Consider the following 18702-nt stretch of genomic DNA (forward strand, 5'->3'; position numbering starts at 1 on the left):
GATTTCTTCTGGAGGGATTTCACTGTTCAGAAGGAACAGTGAAGGAAATAGAAAACTGTGAGTGTCATTTCATAAATGGATTCTCTGGGGTTTTGCAGCCCGTGGAGCAGGTGGTGAGCTTTCTGCTGAGGCTCAGCCACACACTCTTTTTCCTCTTTGGTTTAGGGTAAATCACCCTTCCGTGCTGTGATTGTGTCTGAATTTCAGACCTAAAAAACAATGTCAGACTTACATCTTATATGCGTAGATAATTTGTCAACAGTGCCTACTGGTGCTTTCTTGAATTATTCTAGCAAATGCCAGTCTTTCCAACAAGGCCATTGCGAGAGCTCGAAGGTAATTGTGCAGTAACTCCCTTTGCTCATTACTAAAACATTTCATGTTCACTTAGGCATGCAGTCTTGGAGGAGTATTTGTTTGAATGCCAGTGATCCAAAAGCCTGTATCCAATGTTGCTGCTTATTGGGAAGAGGATGTGGAAGAATATTCATAAAACTGGGGGCTTTGCAGAGGCTTTGTCAGCCTGCAGTGTTATGTTTGTATGACATAGGTAGAGATCATATGTGACCCAAATGAATAGCTGTCCGGCACATGAGTAACTCCTTGGACGATCATGATAGTCCATGTGAAAAGTTGTGTATTTCATGATCACATCATGTCCTTAATGTCAACCTCCTGTTTCCTTGCAAACCCGACTAACCAAAAAACAGTCAGTAGGAGTCTTTAATTTTTCAGCTTTTTGTTCGCAGGCCGTATCTGTGAGTTCCCTTTAGTTTCTTTAGGAAAGAAGTCACTTAGAGATGTCTGCCTAGGTATGGCTGAGTGCTCTTCTACAAGACAGTGGAGGTAGCTGTGCATGATTTGTCTTTGGTGGCCACGTAATAAATGCCAGCATCCCATAGACATCTTAAAATGTCCACATCTCCTTCAGTGTAGATGAAAAATACAACCTTCTTATTGGTGGTTATTTGACTTCCTATAAATATTCAGAACCTTTAAGACAAACAGCATTACATTTGTGTTGTGTGTAGTTAATGAAGACTTCAGTCACTAGAAAGCAGCAGCGTGTTCAGCCTTCTTTTGTGGCACATCGCTTGTAAAAGGACCTATTGTGTGGTTACATTTGGGGTTGTGTCTTGGCATCATTGAGTTTAGGCATGAAATCTTGGAATTTCGACAATTGGGCTGATAAGTCTCTTAGGAGCCAGAAGGACATATTTTTCCAGGAATGGAAGAAGATGGATTTTAGGAAAGCTACAGTTAAACCAGAAGAGGTGTCATGTTCCCAACTCTGTGTGAACTTGTTTGGGCACTTCATCTGTCTCTGTGAAGTTAAATCATCTGTGAAGTGCTTGAAATGCACATAGACCTCTGACAAATATGGTGAAACCAGCCTAACTTTTCTAAAGTCTGTTGAGAACCACTGCTAGAAAACTTTTAAGACATACATGCAAATGTAAAACTTCAACTAATCAAGAATTCATATTTAAAAGAACAGCTTTCACTGTACAGGTATTTTCTTTGGTTGGCTTTTGTAGTTGTTAATTTGGGGGAAAATAGGTGTGAGAAAGTTCTTGACTCACAGGAGAAGAAATGCAGCAGGTGTTTACTCACTTTAATTTTTGAATTAATTAAGTGGGGGCCAAGCCTCTAGCAGGCAACTGTAGTGGTTTAAATGAAATCTGTGTGGGAAGGCTGAGAAGTTAATGCAAACTGACTTTTTGAGTAGATTACTTGAACTGTGTAGATACTTTGAATAAGAGCGGCATTGATTTTGCAGTGCTTCATGACTACCATAAATTCTACTGAATCAAAGCTACTGTAAGCATTCTATTGTCTTTCTTCTATAACTTGTCTTACAGACCATAGGCACGTATGCAGTATCAGCTAAAGTTAAACCAGTCATGCACGAATTCTCAGGATCAGAGCTACTGAACTAGTTTCATTTTCCTTTATATGAACTTTATTTGAGCTGGTCACTCCTCTCTCTCACTGCAAAATATTTTGCTGTAGTTAATCTGATGCTCTCGTATCATGTAGATAAAGCTTTATTCAAAAGGCTGATATGGCAAACGGCAATTTCTGTCTCTTACCCAGTTTGACCCCATTAGAGTTTCTGTGACCTGTTTTAGTTTTGGTTGTCAACTAACGTCTTTTTTCATTTCTTGGCGTACCCAGGGAGTTCACCTGATTGCTTTCTGTTTCTCTATAAAACTGAATATATATGTTTAACTATATTTCATTTTTTTTTTTTTTTTAAAAAAAAAGAAAACAAAAACTTTTGACCTGACTTTATTTAGTAAAGCCAGGAATACCAAAGGATTAGATCTGCTGAAAAGAATAATAATTGATTTGGTTGGATAGGTGTAGTGTTAAATGACTGTGATGTAGTAATACTACCTGTCATTTTACCAGATTAATTTTGGATTGAAACTTTTCTTCAAAAAATTACTTTGTTTGCATAAGAAGCGTTAGTCTGAAGAGTAACAGCATCTAGAGCTTTGGTGTACTAGGGAACTAGAACAGAAATTTGTGACACAGTTTGATTTTGTGTCTTTAACTTAAGATAAAAAAAGATATATTCTCTTGGTATTTCCAAATAGCATTTCCATAGTCATTGGGGGTTTTCACGACCTAAATTTTTATGTAGTTAATTTTGAATTATGATTTTGGTGCAAGTTGTCTTTATAGACTGCGATAATAAAATATTTCTAAAAAGATCAAGACAAGATATACTGTGCCTAAAATTCTGAATAGGTGAGATATTTTAAGGCAATTTTCAGATAGTTCTAAGCCTACAGTAGGGAAATGTAACAACATACCCATCCTGCCTATTGGTTTCAGCAAATATATTCCAATCTTAGAATTCTTAATGTCATCACCATCTTTGCAATTTATTTAAATAGGATTAGGATAACATGGCCTGTATTTAAAACCTCGATATGAATATAGGTGTATTTAAGGACTTTCAAATGACTTTCACCATCTGTGTTACTTAATTATTGCACCTAATTCTTTTACTGGAGCTTCAGCTATTACTGGAATCTGCACAGTTAAATCAGGGAATTTAATTTTGTTTTTCCCTGGGGATGAACTGTCACTTTGGTGAAATTCCTTCAGGTTGGATAAAATTCTTAATAACAGAATAACAATTTGTCTTAATCTTGGGGATTATAATGTATGAACAAAAACGAGAAGAAAAATGAGGGGTTTGTTTCAATGTTTTAATGGAGCAGATAAAATGTACATTGAAACTCATACAATGGAATAAATTCTGCTTTCATTTATGCTAATAAATGATAGTTCTCCTTAGATAATATCTATAGTGAAACTTGAACAACTGAAAACATGTTTATAATTATCAGAACCTTTGAATAAATTGGAGAGTTATATTACACTTGAGCCTTAATAAAATTACAGGTAAATTCCTGCTACTTTATTAGAGGCAGCTGAGTCCAACATAAATTTTTACGTATTCACTGGGCGGGGGGGAAACAAAACCAAACCCCAGAAAGCTAGCATCCCCTTTGTATGTTTCAGGCTTCTTCTGTTGTCTTTGATCAGGAGTTCTTCCACTGAATCTCTTTAATCTATACCTGAATAGTAAAAAGAATTCAGTAAGTAGGTCTCTCTGTGCACTTAGTGCACTCAAAGACTCATGGATATAAAGTAATTTTGAAAAGATCTCCCCTGAATACAGCAGAGAAATTTTCCTACCTTTGAATTTATCTAAAACAGACTGAATCTTTTTAAAAGGGTGTATTTAATGTCCTTTCATATTTTCTATTAGACCTGACATACTCTGATTATATTTTTTTTTTGCTTTGCTTTTATCCCTGATTTATTTCAAATAGCAAGGTTTATAGTATTGCAGAAAGCAGTATGTCGTTATTTCAGTAGCAAACCAACATCATCCAGCAGTTAAACAATCCTGTATCTTATATCTATATTCTTTGGAAATGAGTGATTCATTTTATTCATTGGAAATACTCTCAATCCTTGCAGTTTACCTGGAAGCGCCTGGAAGTTTTTTTCACTGTTCTCATTTAACAAGTCTGTTGCAAGTTGCTCTAATTTAGTGAAGGTCGTATTTAAATTTAGCAACGTCCCCACTCACTAAAACCTGGGTAATGCTGGCCTGTTTCCACTGGGGAATTCTGTGGTAAAAACTACAGTAGTATACCCCAGGTATGCAGTAACAGGAATGCATCTCTTACAGCAACCTATTTAGAGGTACTCTTCCATGAGGTGCTTTTGAGAGTAGGGCATCTAAGGATGAAGTAAATAACTGAAAAGTGTAGTTTGATTTATCCTAACCCTGTTATTCATTCACCCTTCCTAAAAGCATGGTCTTTTTCAGTTCCAGAATCGGATCATGAAGAAACAGCAAATAACTTTGTTAGAAATGTAGATAATAACCAGGGTGATAGCTTGCCCCCTTTGTCATCTGGCCGGAGAGGAAGACTTGAGTTTACGTAAAATTTTAATGTGCCTGTATTTTGGACTCTATTACAGAATTTTAGCACAAAAAAACTTGTGTGTTTCTGTGTGTCTTCTCCTAATGCACCACAGAAAATTTGAGATACGTAACTCCTGACTTCAAGGGTGCCCATGGATAAGTTAATGCTGTGTGTCATGATTCCAGAAGCACAGCTTGGAGCTCCTGGCAGGCTAATTTAAAGTCAGCAGTAGGACAGGTTAGTCTTTGCAGATTGACTAAGTGCTGCCTCATACCAGGGGTGGTGGCAGAGTTGGTGGCGGAGAGGAGCTCTGCCCTAAGAAGTGCCATGGAGAATGCCAGCTCCGGGCTCTCAGTGCTGTTACCGTGAGGCAGAGAGGTTCTCCTTCATGAGGTGTGGTGGAGGTCTGCTGGCAAGAAATGGGAGCGCTTAAAAATAGTAACTGTAGTATAATTTTTTAATTAAAAAAAAGTATTAGGATTCATAAAAGACAGTGCAGAAGTAATGCAAATATTGTTGTGACTGGTTGCCATATCTGAGGTCCCTGTGGGAAAGTTCAAAGTTGGTTGACTCACCTTAGGAGCTGGAGCTTTACGGCGTCTTTAATCCCAGTTTAGGGATATAAACCCTGTGAGTGGCTTTTGGAGGAAGGGAGAAGTTTAGGGAGGGACAGGCATTTATTTGAGCTGAAAAAAAGCCCTTTGCTGCTGTAAGTACAAGCCTGTCCTTAGGCTTTGTTGCTTTGTTTGAAAATTGAGGCAAAGCCTAGGAAGGGATGAAAGCTCAGACAGTGCCCTATTGTGTGTGCGGGGGGATGGCGTGTGGATCCTGCCTGTCCTCATCTACGCTTCAGAAAGAGGCAGAGAGGTAGGGATGTCGAGGGGAAAAAAGGATTCCTCTCTGGAAAAAAAAAAAAAAAAGAAAAAAGAGATAAATTAAATACTTACAGTAATTCCACTCAAGTCTCAAACCTCTGCAAAGCCTCTGCAAGTCTCAAACATGTTTGCTTCCTGTGCAAAGGCTGTAAATTTGGCAAGTTCTTGAGAATGTTAAATTGACAGTCTTTATTGGAAGGATGTAATTTGTGTCATATAAAAGACGTAAAATCCTAATGAACCCCTTTCAAAGAGGCATGCCTTAATGTCTTGGAGGAAGATATATGGAATGGAAAGTTCCGTGCATGTTTGTGTATAAAAATAATCTGAATGGTTTGGGGTTTGTTTTTACTATGTGTGTAAAAGGGGTGTGAGGATATTGTTTTTACATCATATTTGAAATCTAAGTGTTGCAGCAACTTTATCGCAACTTCTTGTAAAAGAACAGTATAATACAAGTCCATACTGGTGTAGGAATTGAAAGAATATTCACTTCTGGTGAGACAAAATTCCCCTTTCACTAACGGTTTAAGCACAGCAGAGTACGAGTTCAGTCTGTGGGAAATGGGTGGTTTTTTGGTCTGAAGCCATGACTTTCAAAAGAACTTGGTGAGAAGGTGTAAAGCATAATAATGCAGACTTCCTTGTTTATTTTTTTAAGTTATTTAGTCACTGATTGATTTGCAAAGATCAGGTCCGTCGCCAAAATTTAAATAAATTGGGAACAAATAAAATTGTTTTTTTTAGCATCTGAATCAAGCAAGATCACTAGTGCTGGCACTTATTTCAGCATTGTGCAGGTGTTTTGGTGTGCCAACATACAACTCTGTGGTTTAAAAGAGTCTTGCTAAGTCCCTTCTTACCCTTATTTTTCCAACTATACCTCAGTTTTCAAATATAATTGTGTATAAATGTAATTGCTAGTGCTTGTCATCTGTTAGGTGCCAGAAGTATTTATTTTGTGTGAAAACAGCAAACAGTGCAGTTTAGAAGCAGTGACTTCTTTGTAAATAATTGATGCTTTAAAAAAAAAAAAAAGAAAGTGATAGTCCCTGATTATCCAACTCAAACCCCAACATATTTATCAAGTCATCCATTCAGCTGTGAAAAGCTTTTCCTTTTTCATTTGTATTTGAGTTGTATTACAGGCAAAGTGACAGCACTCATGCATTTAAGCTGCAATGAGCTGACTGTTTAACCTTGTATATTACGTTTAAAGTTACACAGACATACAAGTTTTATTTGTGTGAAGTTGTGTTAGTAGTTTTGTCCATGTGAAGTAGCATTGTTGATTCTGTGACTTTTGTTTGATACTCATATGGCACTTGTGTGGTTTTACAAGATCCTTGGTTAAACCAGTACCACTGAAAGTGCTGAATGTTTTCCGTTTTAATGCAAGTCAAAGCAAAGTTTCTCAGTTAAGGTGTTTGCTGCTTTGTCTTTCAGCAAGAAGAGTCTGTGATGCTGACAGACACTGAATAAATGTGGTTTTGATCACGACTCCTAAATAAGGAGCCGAGAGACTGAAATACAGGTCTGAATTGGTGCCGTTGCAGGCTTTGCTGTTGTATCAGCTTTGCATGTATTATGAAATCTGTTCATAGTACCTAAACACGCACAAACCGTATCACTGCACTGCAAAAGCCCCACTGCTGTACATCAAAGCAAGCAGCAGCTGTCATCCAGTTTTAGCCACGGTGCTTCTGAATGCCTTAATCCTCTTCCCAAACAGAAGGACGCAGAGAGAGTGCACTTTCTTTTTATGCCTCCCCCTATGTTTTTTTGCAGTGTTGGTGTAGCGAAATCCAGAAGCTGTCTCCAGCAGCCATCATGGCATGGCACAAGACATGATTTTCTTTGCATCTAATTTGGACATTTCAGCCCTCCTTGTGTATGCTAGGCTCTTTCAAATGTAGTTTTCATTAAAGTTAGAAATTACTCACATTGTGTTTACTCCTAAGTGTTTAAAATATCAAAGCAATTATTCAATTCTACTTCATTTTCATTTAGGTCTACTTCAAATTGGAATTAACTTGGTGTTCTTTGTTCCCTTTCAGTTGCTGAAGGGGTATGTGTTCAGGTTGTATGCAGAACCTGAGTTACAGGAAACATACACGTCTACCAGGAGAATATATTTCATTCTGTGAAATTTCCAGATTTTTTTTAATAACAGGCTTTACAAGACAGTTATTACAAAACAGCCTCTCTAGGAGACAAGCTAGATATGCTCCAAATGTATGTTTGATCTGTTACAGCTGTTATGAAGGTCTATATGCTGCACTGTCCTGTCTCCAAAGTGGGTCATGGCAGAAGTCTGGGGAAGGGTATGAGAACTGAGCAAGCATGGAGTTATGCTTCCCTGGAATACTTTGCTGTCTCACTAGCATTTCCCAAGTCAGAAGCTGTTCTTTGAACTAAATAAGTTAAGACAACTTTTTCTTTGCTAATTTGCCTAATCACTTTTCTTAACTCCATTTTAAGAATATTTTTCAAATTTGTATAACCGCATTTCAAGAGGAAAATTCCTTATATTGAATTATCAAACTTTTTTGAAATAAATTATAAAAGAGTGGGTTGTATGTATTGGTTTTTATGTTTGTTTATTAGCTCTGTCTTGCAAAGTGAATTGGCACTGCAAAGTAATCTCAACAGAGCAATGAAGTCCGCAGGTGTAAAGCTGTCGGACTACAGCTCGTTCATTAAATTGTCTGTCCAGATAAACTAATAGGGTATCATTTTAAGTCTTTGCTAACCTCCAGCTTCTCAGAGCAAAACACTTTGCTGTGCTGAAATAAGTAAGCTGCTAGAGTCAAATTTCATGTTTTAGGAATCCATTTGTGTTGTCCTATTTACCCAAATAGAATTTCAAAAATCTGCATTAAAAAGTTTGTTGACCTGGACATTACTGAAAGCCAGAGGAGAGAAAATGGCATTAGATGACAAAGTTTGGCATGTTTGGAAATGCTCCTGTTATTAAAGTTGCTCTAGTGCCAACTACTCCTACACTGGAGTCTGCTCATTTGTGTGACACACTAGTCACTCCACAAGGTGTGGTGGCTAGCACACAAGGAAGATGAGAGATTACATCCAATATCCCTGGTCCTACTTTTTTGGTCAGACAAGGATCTCCCAGCAGCAACATGACCTTGTGGTTTCCTCTTGCAAGCCCAATTTCCCTTCCCTCTCCATTAATACCTATTTCAAAACCCCTCAGTTTGAAATGCCCTCTCTTCACACCTTTCAAATGCTAGAAGCTTCAGTATTACTCATAAGGAAAAGAATTAATGCCAAGAAAGAAAACTTGCATTTTAGCATTTTGGGATGTTCATGGCAATTTTTTGCTAGCTTATACTGAGTAAGAGCTTGTCTGTTTGCTTTGCTCTTGGCAGAGCACAAAAAAGAAGCCTTAAGTTCAATGAAAGATCAAGGTACTACCTCATTATTATGAAATCCAGCTGTTGATAGTGTCAGTGGAATATGGGTGCCTCCACTGGCTGTGCAACAGGCAAAGGAGTTCTTGTGGACTGATCTCCCAGTGCACAGTGAGTTAATATTGGGATGTCCACAGCTGTGTCCAGACACCTCTGAGGTAATGAAGAGATGCAGAAGGGCAGTTTCCAAGTGTCATTAATTTGTGGGAGGAGGGAGGCATCTCATCTCAGTTTATTCTTTCTTTTAATTTCTTTCCCTTTCTGCCCTCCTCCAGAAGAGGTCACAGGCATGTGATATATTCTTACAAAGTCTAGAGTCATGTTATTTTGAGGTTTGTCATATTAGAAGGAAAAAAGGAAAATAATCTAAAAGGTCCTGCTTTGGTATTAAATTACAAATTTTTATTTCAAACTTTGAAATAAGAAAGTGGTAGGTATGTGGTATGACCTGCTCTTGCATGCTCTGTGCTGCATTACTGAAGTATAACTGTAGGTATTAGAGGATCATTTTTTCTACTTAATTTTGATGTTTATTGCCCTCACTGTTGCTAAGTTTGTTATACAAACACCAGAAAAGGGTGTTACTAGACTGACCTATTCATTCATGTAAATGGCATTAATAATTTTTTTTTTTTTTTTTTACTTTTATAGGTAATTGAATCACTGGGGATTATTATATATAAAGCCCTGGACTATGGTTTGAAGGACAATGAAGAGCGGGAATTAAGTCCTCCGCTGGAGCAGCTTATTGACCACATGACTAATACCACAGAAACAGATGGAAGCAGAGATGAAGGATATGATGCTCTGGATGAAGGAGTGGAAGATGATGATGATGACAAAGAAGAAGTTGAGGCCATTCATTCCTATAAAGATGTCATGAAGGTACAGTTGTGGGCAGTTTATATGATATTTCACTGTTTTTAGCAATGAGAAAGTTAACTCTATTTTCTGTATTATTGTCTACTGTGATACTGGCTGTATCATTTTCTGATACCTGATTTCCCTGGTCATTCTGTAAGGTTTGCTTGCAAAAACGGCATGTAGCAATATCTCACAGGTAACATTAAGCAACAGAAAATCCATGATCAGCTTTATCACTGGATGTGCCATTCATATCACATTCTATTTCTTCCATGTGCTGGGTAGTCAGCCTTCCAGTGTAATGTCTGCTGAATTACTTTGTGTACACTTGCATACTTAATGGCCCATTTCAATTAATTCACCTTTTCATTAGTGCAGTATTAGTTTAATTATTCCTTATCAGTTTCTTCCTTTGACACCCTCCTCTGCTGAAACAGAGGGCTGCTTTTCTAAGAGTGGCTTATTTGTACAGGGTGAGGCAGGATATAGTATTTCATTGACAATCATTATGGTTGCATTTCTTGACTCAAGTTGTGAGATTTGGAAATACAGCTGATGAACTTTAATTGCAACAGGTTCTTTAATGTTATCTGGGCTACCATGAACAGCCATTTAGAGGTATTAACCCTGTATTTTCTATAGAGTAGTCTTCAGCACAAGTTTTAGAGCCGAATGAGCTCTTAGTACAGACAAAGGTATCAATAAGCATGGATTTTGGCAAAATTTGTATAATTGGTTTACCAATTATTGGAAAAGTGGTTGAAAATTTGGAAAATTGTTTGAAAATTGTATGCTAATTTATACCGGGGATTGAACCCTGTATAATTCTTCTTTGTAAATATAAGTCATATCTACGGACCAGAGGCTTAGTGTGTCACGGAAATTAAGAGTGTAGTGGTGGGACCTGAGACTAGAAGAGCGTCCTGGATAGCACATCAGGACACATTAGCACATAGAAGCAAGACTCCCCTAAAACCTGCCACTTCTGATCAGTTGCCAGTAAAGAGGGAAGCTCTTAGGGGACTGGAATGAGAAACTTTTCTTTGAGATGCTTTTGTATCCTCCTTGCATCAGAAATAATGCTGAATACTTTGTTTTATCTTCCTCCCTTGGAGAAGCAGGGCTCAGCAGCAGGAATGAATGAAATGGCCTTTAGCTCCCCTGGGATGGGGAGGGCCTGGTTGGATGAAGTTCTCTCCCCTTCAGTCCCCCTGCCACTCCCAGCCACACTGAGTTGGTGCCCTCACTGTGGGTAGGAGTGAAGGTTGCTGTGCTTTCTCCTCCGTCACTCCCTGTCACCCAGTCACCTCTAGAAGTGGCCAGCAGCACCCTGCCAAGCCCCTGTGGGAGCTACTCCAAACAGCACGGTCCTATGTAGAGGGCAGATGCAATATATCCTCTTTCCCCCAAGTTTAGCAAAAATGTGGTGAATTGGTTGGTCAAGCCAAGTTGGATGATTAGATGAAGTTTCGCTTAGTGCAGAGGCAGAAGAGACATTTGTATATGTAGAGCTGAGGGCAGTGGCTTGTAGAAGTGATTATTTTGCAAGTTCTTTACTTGATTTCTGCAAACAAGGAAAGATAAGTTTGGAAAACTTCTCTGAACTCCGTCGTTTACACTGGTACACATCTCTGAAATACAAAAAAGATAAGAAAATGTTTGGTAAAGTTTCAGCTGTTAACGCTGCTGAATGGCATCTTTCTGGTTCTGCCTTGTTAATATATATCCCTGCTACTCTGAGGTACCTACCTATTTATATGTTTTAAAACGAGCATCTTAGGCTTTAGCTTTTACCATCTTTTGCTTTTTTTTTTCATTCTGTAAATGTACCACTTCTGTGTCTTCACCTTAGTGAACTGAAGTTCAGCTGTTATTTCTAACTTTTACTCCTCCATCCCTTGGAATTCTCTTTTCTTGCTGCTGTTGCTTGTGCCTAAGTTATTTGCTGTAGGCTTAACTCTGCACCTCTCCTTTATGCCCTTCTCTGTGTCATTCCTGTGTTGACAGTAATAGAATGGCAGCATCGTTCTGCCACATTTTTGACATCAGTGTGGATTTGTAAGATCCTTTTTTCTTGACTTCCTACCTTTTCAGGGATAAGACCGTATTTTGCATGTGGCTTTTTCTTTTCTCCCCCCGCCCCCCCCAGTCATAAACTGCGTCGCAGGCTACACCCTTATTTACCCAATGACTGTTTCACAACAGTAGTGTGTGGTCTTGTGACCGTGAGGCTCGATAATTGTAATTCCCTCTTGGCAAAACTCACTGTGGAGCTTTCTTCTCTGCAGTTTGTAGTGAATGCCGCAGCAGGTTTGCTTATTGAATTGAGCAACTGTCGTTCTTGCCTACCCTGCATTCTCTAAATTGCAAGCTTGGAAAATGGTGGAGATGAGCTGTGTGCTACTTAATGATTTTTAATGTTTTTAACTATATAGTCTCCAGCGTGAACATGATTTTGTGCTTGAAATGTGATTATATGTTTCCCCCTTCTTCGGAAAGTGTCATTGTCAGGTGCCAGGCCTGTCTGTGCCACTAAGACTGAATTTTTCAACATCAATCACTAATGTGTATGAGCCTATTTTATCATTAAAACACACAGATATACGTCAGGTTTTTCTATAATCTGAAGTAGGCACAGTCAATCCTGAACCCTCCCCTAACCTGTAAAGTGCTGAGTAATATGGACAGCTATTCCCAGGAACTGGGGAGAGGGTAAGTACTAAATAGTACTGCCAAGGTCATCATTGGCAAAGCTCCTGTTTGGAAAAGACACAGACAAGCTTTTGTACTGCTTCTTGGCATATTTGGCTGATTTGACTTTTGATTTCCTTGGCAGGACCAACCTGCTGCACAGACAGATCCACTGTTTTTAAAACTGCATCTATGAAGAGAGGAGATGTTGGTTATAAAACACTTAATTTTTTAAGAATCATAGAATGGTTTTGGTTGGAAGGGACCTTAAAGATCATAAAGTTCCAACCTCCCTGCCACAGGCAGGGACACCTCCCACTCAAAGCCTCATCCAGCCTGGCCTTGAACGCTTCCAGGAATGGGGCATCCACAACTTCTCTAGGCAACCTGTTCCAGTGTCTCACCACCCTCACAGTAAAAAATTTCCTCCTAATATCTAATCTAAATCTCCCCTCTTTCAGTTTAAAACTGTTACCCCTCATGCTATCGCTACATTTCCTGACAGAGTCCCTCCCCATCTCTCTTGTAGGCCCCCTTCAGGTACTGGAAGGCCATTATAAGGTCCCCCAGATTGACAGCACATGGCTGAGGAGCCTTGGGTCAACAGAGGACATAGGCAGAGTAGGCCTGGCATGCTGGGCGGTGTTGGGTTTGCGGAGGGTGTGTGAAGTCCTGTCATGTGGCCCCTTTATCACAGCGTGTGGCCCTCCCTGATACTGAAACGAGATGATGCAGTTTATCAACCTCTTCCAGAGTCTGCTCGAACCCTAATTCCACTCCTAATCATAACATTATCTCGCTCCTTATCCCGCAGATCTCTGCAGTCGGATGCTTTAAGCCAGTACCACTTTTCATGTTAACCTGGAGGCACTTTCTAAGCTGTAGTTTATCAATATCTGCTGGTCTGAGCCCCAACCCTAAACCCATTTCCAGTATTATCTTTTATTCTAGGCCAGCACCCTCTTCTAATTCCAGATGTAAATAAAACCACATAACCCTCTGATAGCAGGTTTTAGTCTGTGCTAGTATTTGCTGGGTTGAAGTGCCATCCTAGCCCTAGCCCTGTCATTTCTTCCAGCTTTGAATACCATTGTAGCCAAATCGCTACTGCCAGTACTAGATTTTACCTTAGCTCTTCTTCAGATCAGAGGTGGTGTTGTCAGTACTATCTGCAAGTCGTGACACTAATCTTCTTCACTGCCTCTGCTACCTTTCTCTGCAGGTCTCTTAGAAGATACATAAGGAGGCAGTGGTCTTCCTGAACAGATATCTTGCTCTTACTTATGTTCACCTTTTGTCCCGAAAGTTAACTCAGCTTTTACAGGAACCTTATCTGTAATCCAGCCACACCTTCTTGTCTCAGAGACAAATATAGGTGGATGTCCCTTGGTGCTCTGGTCCCAGGCCTTACCCAACTAGTCACTTTTAGGTAGTTCAGTAATAACATTTGTTAATTCTGACCAAAAATTAACTGTTTTGCAACTGCTGCTTCACAAAGATGAATTAGTGACCCAAGTCCCATAGTAAACAAAACTTGTACTGAGGAAATCTCCGTGCTGACCTTTTAATTTGTATGAAAATTGTTTCCAGAGCAGCATGTGCAGCATTGTGTTATCTTGCTGTAACAAATGTAAACAAGATTATAGTTTGCAACATTTTTATTGGCAGAAATTCACGTTTGTGCTTTCCTTGTAAGCAAAGAAGGAAGAATAAATTGTTTCTGACAACACTTCTCCCTCCCCATATTTCAGATATTTTAATTGCCACTTAATCATTGGCATGGTCTCTAAAACAAGAAACTTAAGTCTACGTGACTTGAATATCTGGGTAGTTCACGTATATGGCTGACTTCTTTCAGCTGGAAGGAACTGAAATTTACAGTGGCGATATTGATCCACTTGTGTTTTGAGTACTCTCATGGTAGTACAGATCAACTATCTATGGCATGTGTAGAGTTACAGAGGAAAGGAAGAGTATGTCCTGTCTCCATGTAATTGCAGGCAGGATGAGAAGATCTACATTCAGATCTAAGTATTTTGGAGGCTCCCTTCTGAGTTTGAGGACATACATTATTATCATATAGATGGTATGACCCCATGTAAGTATAATATGAGAACCTGTCAGAGAGGAACCAGAAAATGCAGTTAAAAACAAGTCTGGGTATTTGTTCATGACAGACAGTTAAAAAGTTCATGTTGCTGGAATTCAAAGGCCCGTAATTTTACCTAGTCCATGAGGTTAAAATTAGAAAGACGCAGCTTTCTGCGAGTGTAATTCTGTTTAAGGCTGGGTTAGCTTTAGTATTTTTGTATGAGCCTGCACAACAGTATTTATATTCATTTCAAAGCAAACAACTTGCAGTGTACTCAATCTGAAGCTGGTGAAGATTTTTGGAACCTCACTGAGATGGTAAGCAACACCCCAGAAGTTGTCTGTTCATTTTATATTAAAAAAGAATGCAACAACATTGGCCATTTGTGAAAATCACCATGCTCAAGAAAGACAACAGTTGATCAGCTCTCTTCTCGAGTCCAGTTTGTAGTATACTCAAATGTCACATGCTAGTCTTTATCTTGGTGGATCTTCTTTTAGAAAAAGGCAATCTATGTCTTTTTGGGGAAAAAAAAAAGTTGAAATTACAGTGGGTTGGAAATCCTCAGTTCCCTTCACTTTTGTTGTTACTGTAATTGAGTTTGATTTGCTGGCTTGACCAAAAATTAATCATCTTCTACCTGTGGATCTTCAGTTGTCCACATAGACTTGGGTGTCTGAGGCTCCTTTTGTAATGTTGGGGAACCTCCTGTCCCAAATGTTTCGGAAAGTACAACCATCTAGTTTTTGTACCTCTTAGGTTTTGGGGGATGAGGTGAGGGTGGGGGAGTGCAGGGCAGGTTCTCCTTTGGTTATTCCTTTTTGCAGTTTAACTCTTTGGGGACTGTAAGCTAGGAAAAGCCCGAAGGTCTCCCAAAATGAAAAATCATACCCCCATATCATATTGCTATTACAGGGCACACCCCAGGTGGATGTCCCTGGGGAGCTTGGGTCTACGAAGGTGGGCATTCATGGTGCTGGTCTGAGCAGGTAGATGACCTGTGTTGGCACACTCTCTGGCTACCCTTTCTCTCTCTGATGAATTGACAGAAGTGGGACCTCTGAGTTTCGCAGCCAGGTCCCAAGGACCAGTGTTCATCTCCTGTGCTCAGGAGATTAAAAACATTCAATCTGGGGCTCTTACCCTCCCGAAGCTGACCGAGAGTACACCTTTTTGTATCAACTACCCTGTGTCTTCAGACAGACACGTAGACGTTGTGAAAAGTCTCAGAAAGACAATTGCTGAGATTGAGAAAAACAATTGCTGAGATACCAAGGAATATGTAGATCTTGACTGACTAGCACTCAACCACAGGCATTTTCTTATTCTTTCACAATTCTTTGGACTAACTAGGAATTGTCTTAGAGATGCAGTAAATCTGCTATTTTTCTCGTGCCCAAACAAGCCTTGTACATTATGGTTATTCATTCAAACTGTAGTGTGTTTCTTCTGCCTGTGCTGTCACCTTGGCTGGGATCCATGTCACCTATATATAGTCAAAGCATCCCTAAAGTGGTTTTTTTGTTTGTTTGCTTTTGTTGTTTTTAACTCTGTTGGTTCCTTCATCTGTTTTTTCTGCAAGACCCCTCAGACATTGTGCGGGCACAACTGAAGGGCTGGCAGAGTGAACTGTGCTGCTGGCTGAGCTGTGAAAGGAGTCAGTGTTTGGAGCTCCGGCACTGTGCAGCCCCAGGGAGCTGAGGACACCCCTGCAAAATAAAGCAGACGTGTCTCTCTGCGTATTTGAGTCTTTGTAATGCATAAGCAATATCTCCATGTTGTTGGTTTTAAAATAAAGTTATTTAACAATAACAACAGGGGTTTGATATGAAGAGCTTTATAAACAGCTGCAGCGCAAGTGGATTTATGATAACTGAGAACTCTGAAAGTAGAAGATAAGTAGAAGCGGAAGTAATTTTGTACTGTTCACAACCCTTATTTTGAGAGGTTTTGCTTAGAACTGCGTTATTCCAAATGTACTTGCAAGGAAGTTGTCCCTCATGACTTTGGTCTTCCTATTAAAAAAAATAAGGGCTTTTTTCACTGAATTTTCACTGAATTTCACTGAATTTTTAGAGTTGGAAGGGACCATAGAGATCATCTAGTCCAACTCCCCTGCTAAAGCAGGATTGCCTAGAGCTTCTCTTGCTTTAATTATTCTGATACAGAACAGGAGAAGCATCCCACCCATCGGCATGGGCTTAGATTGGAGTATCTTATTCCAGGCTGGGAGACAAAACCAAACTGCCTTTTCTGTGGTGATTTTTACCTTCCCATTATGGCTCACAGTAATGCATCTACACCAGTTAAAAACCCCTGTACCCATAATTCACATAATTATACTGGTATAACCTGTCTAAGGTCTAAAATAGTCTGAGGAATCTGAGGAGTTGTCCAACAAAAACAGGAAACGCAGATTGGGTGTTCAGATTATTTTTATGTATGGGAAGGTTAGAACACCTGAAATTTGTGTGTGGCCTTTATGCATCTAAAAGAAGCAGAGTAGGGCATAGACTTTTTTTTCCCCCATCTGTTTTATGCTGCAATTATTATAAATAATTTGTACATGGGTAAAAATAAAGTTCCAGTTTTTAGTGGAGGTGGAAGGATTCTTTGGCAGTAATGGTGTCCCATAGTGCATAAAATGCAGAATTTGTCATGATGGAGTTCCAGTTTTCCCTTTAAAAATACAGATGTCTAAAGCATGCAAAGGAATTGGTTAGACATAACACATCTGAGCATGAGGTTTAATCTGAAGCATCAAAGAACCTGTGTTAGCCTGTGCTGCTGAAATGGACCCTGGAGACTAAAATAGATCAATGAGTGTTTACTTTCACAAGGTACATTTTGTTTGATCAGATTAATTTGAAATTCTAACTAATGACTGGAAATCAGGGTAATGGTTGGTCAATTAACGCAGTAATGCTGCAGTGACCCATACCAAAGTAAAAAAAAAGAGCAGAGCTGCTGTGGTTACAAAAGTGACCCATATCTTCTCTGCCCTACGGATTAACTCCAGCACTCAGGGCGGGCAATGCAGACTGACCCATCCAAAGCTGAAGGGATCTGCTGGACAGTCTCTCTCTTCAGCTCCCAACCACCTCCCCTCTCCACGTGTTGAAACTGCCAAGTGCACAGAAGGCTGTGATGGATTTTCAGATTCACTGTCAGCCTGGTAAAGGCAGTAGATCTACTCAGAAAAATTAGCCAGGACAGCAGCTTGTCTTATGTTATTTTGACAAAGGTTCATCTTGTCAGAGTCTGGTTGCCACCCATGTAGACTTTGCAGTCTTGGATGTTCATGGTGTTGCAGCTAGCTTTTTAGCTCTACTGACTCCTTCTGCTACTTTAAAAATGCAGGATATTTTTATACACAGTCACATGACATCTTCTATTGTGTCTGTAGGCACAAGTGTTCTTTGATTTCCATTTAATGCCAACATCCCATAGGGAATATCCCATGTACCTTATCAGTATGGCTTGTGTTATTTACATTATGTGTGTGATACATGTTTTAGTAAGTAAGTAAATTAATGGTGACGTTCAAAATTGCTGTACAATTTTTTCTCTCATATAGCTTTATCTGTTGGACGTTCCTGGTAGCTTCCCTCACAGACCATATTCAAAACAGTGGATTAACTTGTTTCTGCAGTTTTTAAGTTATGCATATACAGCTCTTATTTGAAATGGGAAGTATAGGTGTTCTTGTAGCTGTAATGCTCTACAGGCACAAGAGAAGCAGGATTTATGGGGTGAGGGAGAACTTCTTACTTAGGCCACCTGATTTAGCTGAGGGAAAATATGTCAGCCCATTACAGGCTGAAACAAAAGGTCCAATGGCAGAGTCTCCAAGTGCTTGTCTGCTATAAATTTTGCAGTCTGTAACTTTTGTGAGGTGTTAGAGCCTCACAAACCACCACCCCATTCAGAAGAGGAGTCAAGAAGAAAAGTGGCTGTGGAAGCTTTGCCTTTTTTAGTTCTTGCCAGGAGACAAATGACCAGATTTGAGGATGCTCAGCAGTTTTTCTTGCTGATAGCAGCTGTGTAAAAAACTGTGAGTATTTCAGTTGTCAATATTGCTAGTTCAGAGTCCCTTTAAGGATAATACAATTGCATTGCCAAAGAAAATGGAAGCAGTGTAGATTCTACAAAATTACTCAATTCCTTATAAAGGCATATTGTTCCGTACCAGCAACATGGGAAAAGTAACAAAATGGAGTGAGGGCCCTTTAATTAAGCCACTGTGATCTTCTTGCTTTTGAATTATTCAAGAGGGAGCCTTGGGCTGG

At 39.4% G+C, this 18702-nt stretch overlaps 1 protein-coding gene across 4 annotated transcripts in view; it reads left to right on the forward strand.

Moving 5' to 3' along the window:
- The window catches only part of SPIRE1 (spire-type actin nucleation factor 1), a 129690-nt gene that overhangs the window by 47385 nt on the left and 63603 nt on the right, over nucleotides 1-18702 (forward strand). For all 4 annotated transcript variants that reach the window (XM_014938561.1, XM_014938564.1, XM_014938562.1 and 1 more), the window contains exon 3: nucleotides 9418-9651. In XM_014938561.1, the coding sequence (XP_014794047.1) occupies nucleotides 9418-9651 (234 nt within the window). The remainder of the gene's footprint in view (nucleotides 1-9417; nucleotides 9652-18702) is intronic.

The sequence above is a fragment of the Calidris pugnax genome, unplaced genomic scaffold (genome assembly GCF_001431845.1).
Source record: "Calidris pugnax isolate Ruff unplaced genomic scaffold, ASM143184v1 scaffold13, whole genome shotgun sequence".
In the NCBI taxonomy this organism is placed as follows: Eukaryota; Metazoa; Chordata; class Aves; order Charadriiformes; family Scolopacidae; genus Calidris; species Calidris pugnax.